The sequence below is a fragment of the Protopterus annectens genome, chromosome 8.part0 (genome assembly GCF_019279795.1).
Source record: "Protopterus annectens isolate FY-2018-M chromosome 8.part0, PAN1.0, whole genome shotgun sequence".
In the NCBI taxonomy this organism is placed as follows: domain Eukaryota; kingdom Metazoa; phylum Chordata; order Ceratodontiformes; family Protopteridae; genus Protopterus; species Protopterus annectens.
Genome location: NC_056741.1, coordinates 1,334,032,596 through 1,334,050,196, shown reverse-complemented (window position 1 = coordinate 1,334,050,196; position 17,601 = coordinate 1,334,032,596). Strand labels below are relative to the sequence as shown.

General features: G+C 43.2%; 1 protein-coding gene across 1 annotated transcript in view; it reads right to left on the bottom strand.

Moving 5' to 3' along the window:
* SMURF2 (SMAD specific E3 ubiquitin protein ligase 2) overlaps window positions 1-17,601 on the bottom strand; it is a gene marked incomplete in the record, with an annotated part of 2,869,016 nt that overhangs the window by 600,840 nt on the left and 2,250,575 nt on the right. The window contains 1 exon segment of the mRNA XM_044080880.1: window positions 12,328-12,506. Within this exon segment, the coding sequence (XP_043936815.1) occupies window positions 12,328-12,506 (179 nt within the window).

Below are 17,601 nucleotides of genomic sequence, written 5' to 3'. Positions count from 1 at the left end.
TTAAACCTAGCTGGGTCAGAGGCCATTGAGAAAGAGGATTAATTTGTGTATGCACCAGCAGTATATGAAGAAGGTGAAAACCGTCACATTGCTGTACAGGCTGAATCAAGGGAAGACTCCAAATGTTTGAAGTGCAAACTCAGGGAAGTGTGTAACCCCCAGACAAATATTACATTACAGATTCATTTGTTTTATACAAGAGATCATAAACCAGGGGAAACTTTTGCAGCTTACATAACTGACCTGAGGAAGAAAGCTAAAATGTGTCAGTTTGGTGACTTAAAAGACGAGTTGATAAAGGACAGGTTTGTGTGTGGAATTAATAGTGCTGCTATGAGAAAGATTTTGCTTCGTGACAGTGATTCAAAGTTGAGCAAAGCTATAGAGATTTGTCAAATCCATGCAGTTACAGAAAGGCACACAAGTATGCTTGAAAATGATAACAGTATAGTTTCAGCAGCCTCCAGAGCAAATGTAGATAGCACACAACACGTGGCTAGCAGAAACATCCCTAAGCACATGGCAGCCACAGCCCCTGTTGCTTCACCAGGGAAACCACGTAGTCTTCCAGCAAAAACTAAGAAACGAGCATGTTCAGTGCAGGACAAGCATGAGTAAGCAAAACTCAAATCCAGCTTTATTGTTAACTGTCACAACTGTGGTGCCAATCATGAGTTTAAGAGAGATAAATGCTTATTTGTTCAGCAATACCACAAGTGTAAAAAAATTAATAATTTTCAAAAGTTTTGCAAATCAAGTAAACCTCACACAGTTATAAAGAAAGGTCACTCAAAAAAGCAAAATGATCAAGTAGAATTGCAGCAGTTTACTTTCTACATAGATGGTGCATCAGTAGTTGGTGAAAAGGTTGATGCAGTGAACCTGTTGACAAAAAAATGAAGTGTTTTGTACAGTCCAGATCAATGGTAAATCCACTGAGCTCAAAGCAGACATTTGGTTCAAAGTGTAATGTTATGTCAATAGATACTTTTGCTAAAATGAGAACTGTAGCAAAATCAAATGAACACCACTGAAGAACGCTCCAAAACCATAGAATAAAAGTCAGGAAAAAGGAGTGCTACACCATAGACGTGAAAACAACTAAAAACTTTAATAACAAAACAAAAACATGATAAGCGCTTTCGGCGTGTGCCTTCTTCATATCCTGCTGGCAAATGCTAAAATCAACCTATTTAAAAGCATCCTAGCAAACAAATTAAGCAATAATTAGAACAATTAAGCAAGCAATTCAGACACAACCATCACGTGGCCCCTTTAAGATAACATAGACTCAAACAAAAACCCCATTTCCAGCCAAGACAAAAAGATATAAAATAAAAACTACTTGCATTTAAAAAGAACTTGTCAACTCAAAATAAAAATGTTTGGTAAAAACAATATGAATAACACATTCAATACTCGAAAATAAACAAAAATAACCTATATTATAAAAAAACTACTCTGAACTCAGTCTCACTAGTATTAACATACTAAACCCAGTATTGATGACATAAATCTCACTGAAGCTTCAGTCTTAAAGAGACGAAGCACTCTAATAACATAACTTACTAACAGAGCACCAGAAATACAGGCTATGCAGTAGTGAATCTACATCAGAACTTATGAACCAATCTTCGTTCTTTCAAGAACGGTTTGAGTGGAACCATACCATTAAGCCCTGGGGGGCAATCCGCTCTCAGATTCATTATCCATTTAGATTCTTCCATTTCTGTCCTGTTAGTTATATCCCCTTCCCTTATTGTTAACCTAACTATTGAGAGCACCATAAACCTAAAACTATGAGTAGCATTGTCTCTAACAGGAGTATACAAAGCATTGGTGACCACTTCATTGCGTATGTCAGAGTGGTGCTTAGAAATCTTTCTTTCAACATCCTGTTCATCTTGCCCACATAAAAACATGGGCAAAGACTGCAGGTAACAATATAAACAATGATTTTAATGTTACAATTGGCATTCCCAGGGAACTGATATTTTCTACATGTTAAGGGATGAATAAAAGCATTACTGGTACTAATAACAGAGCAGACTTTGTAACAGCCACATTTCTGGGTGCCAAAACGTTTGGACTCAATCATTTTCACTTTGTTACACATAGATGAACCCTGGTTGCTGCCACATAGCAACCTCTTTAGATTTTTCTTATTCTTAAAATTAAAATGAGGTGTGGCACCTACTATTTCTTTCAGCCTATTGTCAGATGTCAAAATAGGCCAAAATTTCTTGATGGTTTTACAAACCGTGGAATGATCAGTACTATACGTAATACTGACCTTTATTATTCCTTCCTCTATGCTAGTGGATGTTCTTTCATTATCAGTCTTTCCACTTCTCCTTCCATGGACTGCATGTTGGGAGTAGTAGGGCCGACCTTTATTACCTTGCAGCTGTCTCATACTTTCTGTTGTTAAGTCTTCTCTGACTGACCTGTAACCACAGTCCTTAAAACCTTGCAGCAATCTGTTATTTTCTTCAAGGAAAACCACATCTTGGGTGCATAATCTGGATACACGAGTGACTTGATTATCAACCACATTGCGGAAAATGTGCCTAGGGTGCATACTGGAAAAATGCACCATGTGGTTCCTCCACATAGGTTTTCGATACAGCATTGTATTGATCCCTTGAATGGGATCCAATAAGATCTTGACATCCAGGAACTCAATCTCGTCTCTAGATATTTTGACATCAAATCTCAGGAACATGGTGGTCTCTGGAATAGCTTCATAGAGACAGTTTTGACTGACATTATGGAAGTGCATAATTTTTCTACCACGAGACTTGATGAGCTGAAAGATTATACAAAGACTGATCCATTTTTGCAAAAGTTCAACCACTACATAAATGCTGGATGGTCGACAAAGCACTCTAGTGTACCACCTGAAGTGCAAACTTATTTTTCTTACAGAGATGAGATGTTGATGGAAGATGGCATTATTTTCAAAGGACCTAAAATTGTTGTTCCTGCTTCCTTACAACATGAATATATCCAGATTTTGCATTGTGGTCACCCAGGTTCCGCATCTACCAAAAGAAGGGTGAGAGGAATAGTATTTTGGCCTTCTCTAGCAAACAACATTAATAAAGTACTTTCTTCTTGTTCAATATACAATAGTACTAAACCACATTTGCAAAAAGAGTCACTTCAGCTAAGTCAAATTCCTGAACTACATTGGTCAACAGTAACCACTGATGTACAGTATTTGAATGGAACAATCAGCATTACTTGGTATTGGTAGACTCTTAATCGAACTGGTTTGAGATTGGTTTACTACCTAATCTAACATCCACTGCTGTTATTACTAAGTTGAAACTTAATTTCTCAGTCTATGATAGTACACACAAAGTTATTTCTGACAACAGTACTCAATTTACAAGTCAGCTGTTTCAGAAATCTGCAAATGAATGGGACTTTGTACATGTTACTAATAGTCCAGAATATCTACAGTCAAACGTGCAGTGCAAAACAATTACTTGAGAGGTCAAAGCATGACAATACCGATGTATTTTTGAATTTAATCTGAGAAACATACCCAGTGACAATATACTTGGCGCGCCTGCTCAGAGACTTCTATCTAGGTAAACCACAACAACATTGCCCATCAGTTCCAGTCTGTTGAGGCCTAAAGCTAACAAGACAATTACAGCTCAACTATTCAGAAAGCATTATTTCCAGAAGTCCAGCTATGATAAATTGAGCAGATTTCTTCATCCATTGAAAGAAGGAGAGATGGTGAGGAAACAAATGGCAAAAGATTTCGATCAGATTAGTCAAGTGACAGGTATATATACCGAGCTGAGATCTTACTTCGTAGAATCTGAGGGTGTGGAGTACAGGATAAACCACAGACATCATCTTCCTGCATTAGAATCAATGTCACAGCATTGTTCGTGTGATACAGACTCTCTATCTCAGAGCAATTTATTTATTTTTTTTATTTTACATTTGTTAACCGGGGGTGTCTGACTGAGCTGAAAAAGCCCTTTAGTTTCTCCAAGACAAAGTTGAGATCCCAAGCAGGTAAAGGGGGTTTTCTTGGAGGTTTGATATTTTTGATCCCTCTCAGAAATTGCTTGAGGAGAGGGTGTGAGAAGATAGGTGGATCCACATTGTATTCTGCTGAAATTGCTAAGGCATGAATCTTAATGGAGGAATAGGAAAGGCCATTGTGGAACAGTTCTGCTAAGTATTCCAGAATATGTGTCATGCTTGCCACTGTCACATCTAAGCCTTTTGATGTGTTCCAAATGAAAAATCTCTTCCATTTAGCTGAGTATGTCTTCCTTGTGGAAGGCCGGCGAGCTTCCATGATAATGTCCTTCACTCTCTGTGATGAAACATTTTGCTTTGGATTTAAGGGATTTTCCATGCAGATAGCTGCAGTGTTTTTAAGTTGGGATGCATGATCTTGAAATTGTTCTGCGTCAGAAGAAGAGGCCATAGGGGGAGAGGCCATGGTTTTGCCTGTGACATGCTCCTCAATAGTGGATACCAGTGCTGCCTTGGCCAGTCTGGAGCTACTAGAATCACTCTTGGCTGTTCCTCCCTGATCTTCAGTAGAACCTTGTACATTAAAGGGAGAGGTGGGAAGGCATATACTTTTAGAGCTTTCCAGCTGAAAGAGAGAGAGTCCACCCTCCATGCTTGTGGGTGGAATGTCCTTGAGCAGAATGTCCTCAGTTGATGGTTGATGGGGGAGGCGAATAGATCTATCTCCGGCATTCCCCATGCCTTTGTTATGAGTTGGAAGATGTCTGGGTGCAGCATCCATTCGTGTGCATCCATGGTAGTTCTGCTTAAGCTGTCTGCCAGTGTATTTTCCTTTCCTGGCACGAACTGGGACTGCAGTTGGATATTGAGTTTCAGGCATAGCTCCCATATATTCATAGCCAGCCAGCATAGAGGGTAGGAGTGTGTGCCTCCCTGCTTGTTTATGTACCACATGACCGTGGTGTTGTCTGTCCTTATTAACAGGTGGCCTTGATGGAGGAAGGGTTTGAAATCCTCGATTGCATGCATCACTGCCAACATTTCCTTTTGGTTTATGTGCATGTGCAGCTGTCCTTGAGACCATAGGCCTTGGATACATTTGCCCTCCATGTGTGCTCCCCATCCTCGGTCTGAAGCGTCCGTGGTGATGGTTTGTTTTGTTTTTGGTTTGTTGAAAGGCAACCCTCTGTTGGACTGGCAGGCCTGAGCCCACCACAGGAATTCCTTTTGAAGGCAAGGAATGATTACTATCAAAGTTTCTAAACTGTGACTGTGTTGAGACCATACACTCCTTAGGTACCATTGTAATTTTCTCATATGCAGCCTGGCCTGTGGTATCAGAATTATGCAGGATGCCATGTAACCCAGGGCCTGCAGGATTTTCCTTGCAGTAAGCCGAGCCTGTCTTGTCGGATTCATGAAGTAATCTGGAAGTTGTTTTTGTTTTTCTTCTGTGAGAAAGGCCATTTGGGTGGTTGTGTCTAGATCCGCACCCAGAAAGGTTATCCTTTGGGATGGAACCAGTCTTGATTTTTGGATGATGACTGTGAATCCCAATGCCTGTAGTAGGTGGATGGTATAGGCCAAGGCTTTTATCAAATTTACCTTGTTGTCCGCTTGTATAAGGCAGTCGTCCAGATAAGGGTAGATTTGAATCCCCTGAAGTCTGCAGTGTGCAATTACTGATGCCAGGCATTTCGTGAATACTCTGGGCGCAGTAGATAAGCCAAAGGGCAATGCTGAGAATTGATAATGCTCTGATCCTGCAAGAAATCTGAGGTGTCTTCTGCAGTTTGGTCGAATAGGGACATGCAGGTATGCCTCCTTGAGATCTAGAGTCACCAGCCAAGACTCCTTGCCCAACATGGGAAGAAGTTGCTGTAGGGTCAGCATCTTGAATTTTGGCACAATGAGGTAAGTATTCAGTGCGGACAGGTCAAGAATAGGTCTCCATTGATTTTCTTTTCTTGGTACAAGGAATAGTCTGGAGTAAAATCCTTGGCCTTGCTCTGATAGTGGTACCTTTTCTATAGCTTTCATTTGAAGCAAGTTGTTGATCTGCTTTAAAGCCTCTGCCCTCTGATTTGGTGGTAGATTTGGCATTCCATTTCTTTCTGGCAAAGTGTGGAAGTGGAACCTGTATCCTTTGTCTATTATTTGCAGTGTCCATGTGTCCCTTGTCATATAATGCCAATTTTTTGAGAATAAGGCAAGCTTTCCGCCCAAGGGTGCTTCCAGTTGAGCCCTGGTGGGCGGAATCAGAGTAAAGTCATTGAGCCTGTCCTGGTGTAGTAGTTGTTGTTGCTGTTGTTGCACTACCTCTCTGGTTGGCAGGCTGCCACTGACGGCCTCTGTAAGAGCCCCTAGATTGGCCTCTGCCTCTGGGGTGTCTGTTCCTGCCTCTCTGGGCTTTGTCCGAGTCTGGAAAGGACCAATTCTTAGTAGGCCAGTTTCTGCTGAATCTCGGTGGTTGTACTTGTAGGAAATCCTTAACAGTTTGCACAGATTTTGCCTTTTCTTCATACTTTTTTAAGACCTCCTGAGCAGAGGAGCCAAATAAATTTTGTTTCTCCATTGGAGCATCCAGGAGTTTAGCTTTAACATGGTCTGGCAAAGATTGTTCCTTCAGCCAGGCATGCCTATGAATAACTGCCCCAGTCATAGCTGACCTAAATGAAGCCTCCAATGCATCATAACCACACTTTAAGGAATGATTACTAACCTGCTGTGTGTTGTGTACTAAATCCTGAAGGGATTTACGGTCAAGGGGCTCAGGAGAGGAAAGCTTCTTGTTCAGTTCATCTAACAAATACTCTTGGTACTGTATCATATGAAATTGACAATTTAGTGCCCTGACGGAAAGAGTTGCAGAAGTATATACCTTCTTTCCCCATCTCTCTAAAGCTCTAGACTCTCTTTCAGAAGGTAGAGGATTTTTGGCAGTGGCAGCCGCAACCCCTTTAGGGCCCAGAGTAATGGTTTCTGGGTCTGCAGAATGGGCTTTATACAGATGAAAATGAGAATCCGGGACCCTGTAGTATCTATCAGGTTTGGCAGGGGCTGGGGGGAGAGTATCAGGGGCTGTACTGACATCATTGTACACATCATCAATTACATTCAAAACAGGAGGTATAGCCAAGGGCCTATGCTGAGGCAAATGTAAAAAGGTCCTTAATCTTTTTCTAGAATCAGAGAATTCCTGACCCTGCCATTGAAAATGCTCTCTCATGGAGTGTAGAGTCTCACCAAAGGAAAATTCTTCAGGAGGGGAGGCCGAAGGGATAGATTCTTCAGCATCAGAATCCTCATAAGGCGAATAAGCCTCCTCCTGGTGGTCTGACAACTCAGAACCATCCGAGGACTCATCTGAAGAGTGTGGGTCAGAAGGCTCAGTCCTGGGCCTTTTGTCTGGTGGAGGGTGAGAGGCCCTGTCCGGGTGAGGCTGTGAACCTTTAATTAAAGAAATAAGGTCCTCTGCAAGGCTGAGGATCTGAGAACTAGAGGAAGGCCACTGGGAGGTAGTCTTGGGAGGCAAAGCTTTAGAAAGTTTAGCAGCTTTAGCCCTAGAAAAGGCCTTAATGGACATGGAAGCAGGGGGCCTAGCTGCCCCACGTGCAGGGGTAGATATGTCCAAAGGTATGGTGTCGGGCATATCCTGGGCACTAGTTTCGGTAGGAAGCTCGGTAGCCGACTCAGCCGGGGCCTCCCTGGCCGCGGTGGTCGGTTGAGAGGATTCGGATGAAGGAATCTCCGAGGACTCGGTTTCGGCCGAAACCGAGACACTCGCGGTAGGCCTTACCGTGGTTTCAGCCGAAACCGCTGGCATGAGTGTCGGTCCTTGTCCTTCCGTTTTTTCACCAAATGTGATGTCGGAGTCTCCGACGGCATTTTATATGCAAAACTAGCCCCAAAAAATTCCTCTGCAAACTCCGACCGACATCTAAGAGTTCGTCGGTTGAAGGAAGCACAGGCAGAACAGGACGATACGTCGTGGTCTGGGCCTAAGTAAGGAAGGCAGTAGGAATGGAAATTCTTATGAGGTATTTGTTTCCCACAAGTTAAACAATTATTTACTTTATCTGACATCGGCTGAGGCAAGAAAGAGTCCCCAACGGGGCACTTAGCTTTTTCGAAGTTTTCGGTAGCTGAAATCACTGGATCTGACCGACTGGCACTTGCGAACAGCTTCTGCTTCGGGCACCGCGCGGCAAGAAAGACTGAGGAAAATGGTGTCGGCTGATGCTTTTATACCCCAGACGCTCTGACGTCGGGGAAGGTGCGACATCAGCCGAGGCCAGACCCAGACTTTGGAATCCGGCCGACCGAAGGGCTCCCTGAGGCAGGACAACCCATATGTTATGACTGCAGATGCATCCTTGAAGGACATCAATTACTTGAGAGGTCAAAGCATGACAATACCGATGTCTTTTTGAATTTAATCTGAGAAACATACCCAGTGACAATATACTTGGCGCGCCTGCTCAGAGACTTCTATCTAGGTAAACCACAACAACATTGCCCATCAGTTCCAGTCTGTTGAGGCCTAAAGCTAACAAGACAATTACAGCTCAACTATTCAGAAAGCATTATTTCCAGAAGTCCAGCTATGATAAATTGAGCAGATTTCTTCATCCATTGAAAGAAGGAGAGATGGTGAGGAAACAAATGGCAAAAGATTTCGATCAGATTAGTCAAGTGACAGGTATATATACCGAACTGAGATCTTACTTCGTAGAATCTGAGGGTGTGGAGTACAGGAGAAACCACAGACATCATCTTCCTGCATTAGAATCAATGTCACAGCATTGTTCGTGTGATACAGACTCTCTATCTCAGAGCAATTTATTTATTTTTTTTATTTTACATTTGTTAACCGGGGGTGTGTCTGACTGAGCTGAAAAGGCCCTTTTTCAGCAGAGGCCCAGGGAGAAAAGCTCCACATAGAAAAATTACAGATACATTTAGATATTTAGACATGATCAGTATACACACAAATGACAACATACATGTTTTTACAGTGGTATGCAGCACATCAACAGTTACAGTGGAGAGAACAAACAAGAAAATATTAATTTAAAAATAAAGGTAATTAATAGATTTGTGGTGTATAGCTGAAATTTGGAACATAGGTAGAATACATACATAGTACAGAGTTAGAGTACATACATTGCACATTAGCCAGTGTTTGTAAGTGTGAAAACTATTATCAAGTACTCTAGGTTTAGTATGTGTGCAGTTCAGACAATATTCCTGTTGCAGAACTTGTCTTAACTTATACTTCTATTCCTGATGATGTTCCTGATGTCCCAAAAGTTGAACATTCAGCAGAGACAGTCCCAGTTGCTAAACCTAATTCTAATTTGTATGTCACATGATTTGGTTGCATTTCCAGACCTAGTGTGAAACACAGTAACCTGGACATAACTGTCTATATGCATTTAGTTCTTTATAATTGCATGATGAAGAATTATTTATATTGATTGCATGTCAATTAATGTTGTTACACTGCATGACTTACTTCTTAAAGAGGGAGGATGTAGAATAGAGCATGTGTGCTGTATCTTTAAGAAGCGTCTCACGGACTGAACATGCATATAAATAGTCAGCACTTGCTAGCTTCAGTGCCATTTTGAGAGTGCAGCCAGAGAGTGAGCATGTATGACTTTAATAGCTAGTTTGTTTACAAGTTTATCTAAGTTGAAGTTATTATGCCTCAATCCTGATGTGTTTGTACATAATAAAGTTGTTTGAACAGAACCCGCAAAGTCTCGTCTATTGTATCCTGACTAGGCGAACGACAGCCTTTCTCCTAGTCTTCTTCCTACTTTTTCTGGACAGGGTGGGGTGGGGGAAAACAAGAGTCACTGCTGCTCTCTGCTAGGGTCCTGTGGGTTAGAACTCCCTTGCCTGGGGAGTTCCGAGGATCACTGCCTGGGCCTTTGTGACTGATGCTGCCTTTGAGGCCTTTCCCTCCAGGGTTTCCTTTGCCTGCTTTTTGATTGAGAGGGGAAGGACCAGTGTTTAATGGGAAAACTCCTACTAAACCTAGGAGGCTGAACTTGGAGGAAAGTCCTTGGCAGTTTGCATAGATTTTACTTTATCTTCCAACTTTTTGAGCACTGTCTAGGCTTTTGGCCCAAAGAGGGCGTCCTTATCCAGGGGTACAGCAAGAAGGTTGTATTTGACATGGTCTGGTAGGGTGTGTTCCCTAAGCCAAACATGCCTTCTAATGACAGAACCAGAAACTGCAGCTTGGCTAAAGGCATCCATAGCATCAGAGCCGCAGTCTAATGAGTGTCTAACTACCTGGGAGGTGGAATGGCAAAGGGCCAACAATTCCTTGGAAATGTTTTTGCCCTCCAGGTAGGATATATTTTGTTCATTTGATCTAAAAATAGTTTGTTGGTATTTTATCATATGAAAATGGCAGTTAAGGGCCCTCATGGCTAGGGTGGCAGAAGTGTAAACTTTTTTTTACCAAACCTATCAAGAGCCCTGCATTCTTTTGTCGGCAGGTAAAGGTGTTTTTTTAAGTGTTGGCTCTTGCTCACTAGAGTGATAACCTCTGGATCAGCTGAGGAATTTTTGAAGAGGTATTTAAGTGAGTCTAGTACCCTGCAAAACCTGTCTGGCTTTTGAGGGGCTGGAGGTAGAGAAACTGGATTTAGAGAAGAATCCCTAAAAATATTCTCTACCAGAACAACCAAAAGTTTGTGTTCTGGGAGGTCAAGGAACCTCCTAACACACATTTTAGATTGTGGGTATTCCTGTGCCTCCCACTGGAAACGTACCATCACAGTATGGAGTGTTTCCCCAAATGTGATGTCTTCAGGAGTCGAAGCTGAAGCCAGATTCTTTTCAGAATCCAAATCTTCAAAGTAAGTAAGGAAGGGTCCCCTCCTCAAAGATGGACTCCTCCTGGTCAGAATCCTCATCTGAATCAAGAGGTTCAGAGAAAACTTCAGGGGTAGGATCCCTCTTCTTTTTCTCTGGAGAAGACTCCAAAGAGGACTTCCTAGCTCTGACTAAGAAGATAAAGTCCTCAGCTAACCTGACCAGGTCTTGCTGACATCCTTGTGCATGGGAGCCAGTAAGCCTAGGCATGGGTCCTGAAGTAGAACCCTTCTTAGAGGTAGATCTGGCCTTGGGCCTAGGTACTTCCACAATCCTGATACCAGTCTCTTGGTAAGGAAGAACTGATGCAGGCTGATGGCTCAAAGGAACTTCACCAGTAAAAGATAGCTCACAGGAAGCGGAGGTCTGCTGAGCGACTCTGGACCTGACCAACGAACTGAAATCCAAGGGCTGTGCAGAAGTTGAGAAACCCGACAGCATGTCAGACTCTGTACGGGTCTCGACAGATGCCTGCACTACCACCTCGGTCACAGTAGGGGGCTGTGAAGATGCCTCACCTTCCTCAGCAATAACAAGTCTTTGTGGAATGACACAGTGAATGGTTGTCATCCAAGGCACTAAAGCTTGGGTCTTTTTTCCTCGTCCTTCCTACATTTAGGGAGCTCAACCTTGGGATGACTGGTGGACACCATTGAACGATGCGAAGAAGATGGGAGACTCAGATGCCTAGATTTCGGCCCTACATCTGATAGTCCTAGAGTTGAAACAGGTGCAAAAATGACAATTAGGGACATTGTGATCAGGGTCTAGACAGATGGCACACAACTTATGAAAGTCTTGGTGTGGGATTTGCTTACTACAGTGAAGACAACTGTTAACCTTATCTGAATGGGTTAAAGCAAGGAAGAAAAAAAAAAAGGAGTTCCCCAGCAGGGTACTTAGCTTTTAAATGACTTCTCTATGGTGTGGACCAACTGAAAAACTGCTTCGGGCTCTAACGGCAAGAAAAGACTGACGTCATGTCATCGGCTGGCTCCCTTTATACCGAAGTATACTGATGTCGGATAGAAGGTCTGCCAGCCTAAGGATGAGGGAGATTTTCAGTCTGGTAAGCGGGCCGGCCAAGGGCAGGAAATCCCACAAGTTAGGACTGCAACTGTGAAACATGAAGAACATCTACAATAAACACCCATCTCAAATTAGTAATGATTGTGATGACATGATACAAACTGAAAGTCGGAACCAAACCAACGCACATTAAAGCATTGCATTTTGACTTGCATTTGCTTAATGTGTTGAGCTAAGGTTTCCTCTTACTATAAGCATTTTTTGTAAGTAGATGGTACAAAAAACAGGATAAGTATTGCAATTTATACATGTTTACAAATCATATTACAATATTCCAAGACAGTACAACCACTTAAAATGTAATTATATACCATATCAATAGGAAATACATACAGTATCCAGACAAGACTGTTGTGAAGATCAGGGTCAACTGACTCCATGTCATCTAAAGTGATTGGTTTTCCCAACAACTGCTTGTAGAACGGTAATGTAAAGCCCCCATCAATGTAATGTCCATGAAAAACTGCCATTCCCATAATCCGTCCAACAAAGTGGAAATATGACAAATGCTCCTATTAAAAAAACAGAAAAATATAAAAATATCAATTTAATTTGATAATACCTTGAGTGAGAGCAGGTATCTAAACATCTGCAAATAGCGACAAACAAATCAACATGTACAGACAAATAAAAAGTCTGCACAGAGTTCTTAAAGTACACACTTTACATTTTGTTTTGCACCCAAGCTGCAAAACCAGCCATATAAAAGGCATGTTCTACACTTGTAATTCTGATTAGTACTTTGAAAGCTTGTGCCAGAAGGTAATCATACATGCAAGACTAGAGTCTCCTGCCATCATTACATGCAGCCCTTAAGATGCATACAGCATCTTTTTTTATTTACCAATACAGCATCTTTTTTTATTTACCACCTTTCTCATATACTGTTTAGAGGAAGATACATAAGCCCTAAAAAGGGCCTCATCTGCTAGGGCCACTGCTGATCACTACTATATCAGAATCTAGTACCATACTTATTTGTTTGCTAGGAAAGTTGGACTGGGCTGGAAACTCCCTTTCAGTAGACGGCCAGGGAGAAAAATGCAAGAAAGTAACACTCAGTACATAATATACACTGCAAAAAAATATACAAAGAAACATTCAAGTACAATTGAATACATTTGCATACAAGAGGCAAACAAGTCTATAATGCTTGCAGAATAATAGGCGATATAAAAAGAACAACGAAACAAGCAACACTTCAAACGATGCAAAAACCAGGAACATAAACTAAAAAAGTCCAAACTTATACGTGGAAACACCAATTTAATAGGACACAACACAGAATCCCCAACAACTGAGCGCTTTCACCATAACAATGGCTTCATCAGAGTACTACTGGGTGATACACACAACATTTAAATAACATATACTTCTACTAACTAGCCAATCAAATTCAGTGAATTGGTGTTTCCACGTATAAGTTTGGACTTTTTTGTTTTATGTTCTTGATATAAAAAGAAGTTATGTCCTTACCATCTGTTCCATCTGTGCTGTCGATCTTCATTCATTCTTCAAGAATGGGACTCTGTTCTGGCCCCTCATCACTGGCTCGGCCGTTATACAGCTCACGCCAGCTAAAAAAAACTCTCAGGCTAAGACTCTGCCCATAATGCCCCTCTCTCCATTACCTCAGATCAAGTTTGCAGCAAAGTATAGAAGGATAACAGAAGCCCTGTCTAAGCTGAAACCTAACAACCTCCCAAAACAAAGGTCCAAACCTCCTGAAGTCCTTAGGAGGGGCTGGAGCGTGGGATGCCAAGAATGAATGAAGATCAACAGCACAGATGGAACATTATGGTAAAGACATAACCTCTTTACCCGATATTGTCAATCTTCATTCATTCTTGAAGAAAGGGACAGAGTCCCCAGCTACCTTAGGTCCTGGGTGGCCCTAAGGAAGGATATTCCTGAGCACCATAGAGCCAAAAGATGCTTTTCCCCTGGAGGCCATATCCAATTTGTAATGTGATAAAGGTATGGGGAGTGAAGCACATTGCGGCTGCACAAATTCCTTCTATGGAAGCCTTGGAGTGGAAAACAGCTGAAGTGGATACAAATCTGGCAGTTTGTCTGTTATCATGTTGGAGCTTCCCAGGATATGCATTGCTATTAGAAAGCGGTTGGAAGCGATAGCTCATTGCCATATCCTGAGAGCTTCCCAACACAAGAGGTAGGATTTGGTTCCACCTTGCTTGTTGATGTACCAGACTACTGACATGTTGTCTGACTGGACTGCAACCATCCCCGAAGCACCACCCTAAATTCTAGGACACTTATGTGCAAATTGGCCTCTTCTGGGGACCAAGTGCCTTGAGCTGTTCTTCCCAGATAATGCCCCCCCCCACCCGATCAGGGAAGTGTCCGTGGTCACTACAGCAGTGGGCAAAGGAGTGAAGGTGTGGTCCCAAAGACTTTCCTCTGACGTCATTCACCAGGATAGCTCATTCTTCCAATGAATTTGTTATTAATATCTGATAAGACATTGGTTGTGTTAGTATCGCCCATTGCGCTGCTAAAAGCCATTGAAGCAGCCTCATGTGATACCTTGTGATGGGCACTAAAGTTATGGTGGTTGCCATAGAACCCAGAGCTTGCAGAACAAGAAAAGCAGGAACCTTGATTTTGGAAATGATTAGTTGTACTTGGGACCTTAAATTCTGTAGTCTGTGTAGAGGGAGAGATGCTACACAAGAAATCGTACTGAGGCATGCTCTTATAAATTCTAGGTCTTGCGCTGGAGTCAACTGTAATTTCTCTCTGCTGATCATAATTCCCAAAGACTGAAAAAGCTTCAGTATGAAGTCTGTGGTTTGAAGCAGCAGATGCATGGTTGGGGTGGTGAGGAGCCAGTCATCTAGGTATGGAAACACTTGGAATCCGCATAGCCTCAAATGAGCTGTTACTACTGCCATGCATTTGAACACCCTGGGGGCTGTGGTGAGACCGAAGGGCAGCGCTCAACTGGAAAAGACTGGCTCCCATCTGGAAGCAGGGGTACCTTCTGGAGCGTTTGTCCATCTTTATGTGGTACTATGCGCCCTGAAGGTCTATACAGCACATCCAATCGTTCTCCTCTAGAAGGGGAAGGATAGACTGGACCATGACCATCCAGAATTTTGTTTGCTGAACGAAACACTTCAGAAGGCTGAGATCTAAAATTGGTCTCCAGTCCCCTGTATTTTTTGGCACTGAAGAATCTTGAGTAAAATCCGGATCCTCTTTGGTCTGGTGGGACTTCTTGGATGGCTCTTTTTTTAGCAGGTTCTGAATTTCTACTGCTGCTTGGTCCCACTGACTGGGTGGAACATCAGGGACTCTTCTTGGGATCTTTGGAAAGAGAGTAAAGGAAATCTGGTAACCTTTGGTGATAATTCTCTGCACCCAAGTATCCAAAGTTATCAACAGCCAAGCTGAGTGGTGCAGTAAAAATCTTCCCCCGACTGTTTCCATTGGCAGGCAACTGGGCCTCCTCATTCAGGAGCACTGGTAGGGCTGCCTGGAGAAAGAATCTCTGGAGCCCCGATTTCGTGGACCTCCTCTGCCATGGGGAAGGTGTCTTCCACTTGAACCCCCCCCCCCCTCTGCACAGAGGGGAGTATTCCCAAGTGTACCTTGTAAGAGCCCTTTGGACTTTTTGAACCACATTTTTCCACTCCTCTGATTCCTAGAGTAGGACTGCTGAGGAGTAGAGAAATTAATACCCATGGCAGAAAGGGTCTTTCCATCTTTTTCACACCTGGTTAGTGTGTCTTTGACTTTGGGGCCAAACAAGGAAGATCCGTCAATAGGAGCAATGACAAAGGAAGTCTTGAAAGGTTCTACAAAGTCACACAACTGCATCCACGCATGACGCCTTATGGCAATGTCTGAACCTGCTGCCCCAATCGTTTTCAGCAGCATGAGTGATGAGTCAAATGGATGAGTCTGACGAGGGTATCCGATAGCTCCTTTATCAGATCCCTTTGGAGTCTAGTAAAGTGTGCCATGATATTCAAGGACCTAACAGCGAAGGTCAATGACGCAAAGACCCACTTCCCAAACCGCTCCATCATCAGAGACTCTCTGTTAGAAGGGTGGACAGTGGAAGTCTCCTCAGCAAGTTCCTTTTTGGTGGCTGCTATCACCACCATGGCATCTACTGCTAAACCCTTTCCCCAATGTGGATGGTCTTCTGGAGCTGATAAAATTTTGTCTGGCCTCCAAGGAATTGGCTCCATGGAATCAGGAGCCTTCCACGCCCACTGTGCAATAAGCTTGATAAGGTTGTCAGTGGGTGGGGCCATCCAGGAACTAGACAGGCAAGCACTGAAAGCCAGCAAGAACACAGATTCCTCTGAGGATGGGTATGTGGACTTCCAATCACCCCTCTGTTTTAAGATTTCCAGGATGTCTCCAAATGAGACATCTTCAGGGGGAACCCTCCTCCTCATCGCAGTCTGTCTCTTCTGTGACAGATTCTTCTGGAGAATCTAGATGTTTCCTCTTCCAAGTCTTCTTATGGGGTGGTTCCTTAGTGGGGATCTCTAAATGAAGAGTCCAAAGAAGAGGTGCCCTGAACAGGGAAATCTTGCAGTTTCGGTTCCCACAGTCCCAATGTGAGAGATGGTGACAGCTGCGGTCTAGAAGGAATAAACATGTGACACTCCAAAGAAGAGGGGGCCAGCTGAGAGCCCACCGAGGTTAAAGCTCTCTCCATGACCTGGAAGGCAGGCCCACCCAAACAGGGATGGGAGCCCGGAATAGATAAAGACAACCTCATAACTGGGGATCACACCCCACTCTGGAATACCGCCCTCCAAAACCAGAGCCAGGGATAAGTCCAAAACTGCCAGGGTTCTGAGAGCCAAGGATGGGCCTGAAGAAATAACCAGTACCAAACCAAAGCCATCTGAACTGACAGCCAAACTACAGTCCCGTGAGTCTATTGATTCCGAGGGAGCCAAAGACATCAGAGCCAATCCCGGCACTGAAGAAGGGGCTTCTGTCAGCACCATAGCAGCTAGAACCAGTGCAAGTAAAGTGCCAGGCTCAAACACAAAAGAGAGGTCAGTGGAGGAATTTAAGTTAAGAGCCTTGGGAGAATGAACCTGAACTCCGAGAGGGAGGTCTGAGCTGGTGCAGAAGACCCCTAGCTGCCAAATGCTGATCCACTAATCTCACCACGTCTATCTTGGAAAGACTTCAGGTTGATCGGACCAACATCCCTGAGGGAGACTCAGGCCTATCCACGAATGGACTGGGAAGTTGACCCAAAAAGGGATCTATGGAGGGGGAGTATCTTGTTCTGGGAGGTAAGAATGCTTCGATCTTCAGCACTGTCTGCTGCAGAGCAGATGGGGAAGTTGGAACAGAGTGGGAGATCACAAAGGCCAGCGACCAACAAAATTGTCAGTGCTGTTACTGTTTAGGTCGGTGCTAAAGTAGTCAAGATCGGTGCAGAAACCATCAGTACCGAGGAAGTCGTGACCATCGGTGCTGAAGGCAGTTTCATAAGTTTTGGTACATTGCTCTTTGGTTCCAAACAGGCTGATGGAACTGAAGGCTTATTCCTTTTGGAGTCCAGGTGCCGATGTTGAGTTTGGCACTGAATGACACCTCTTTTTT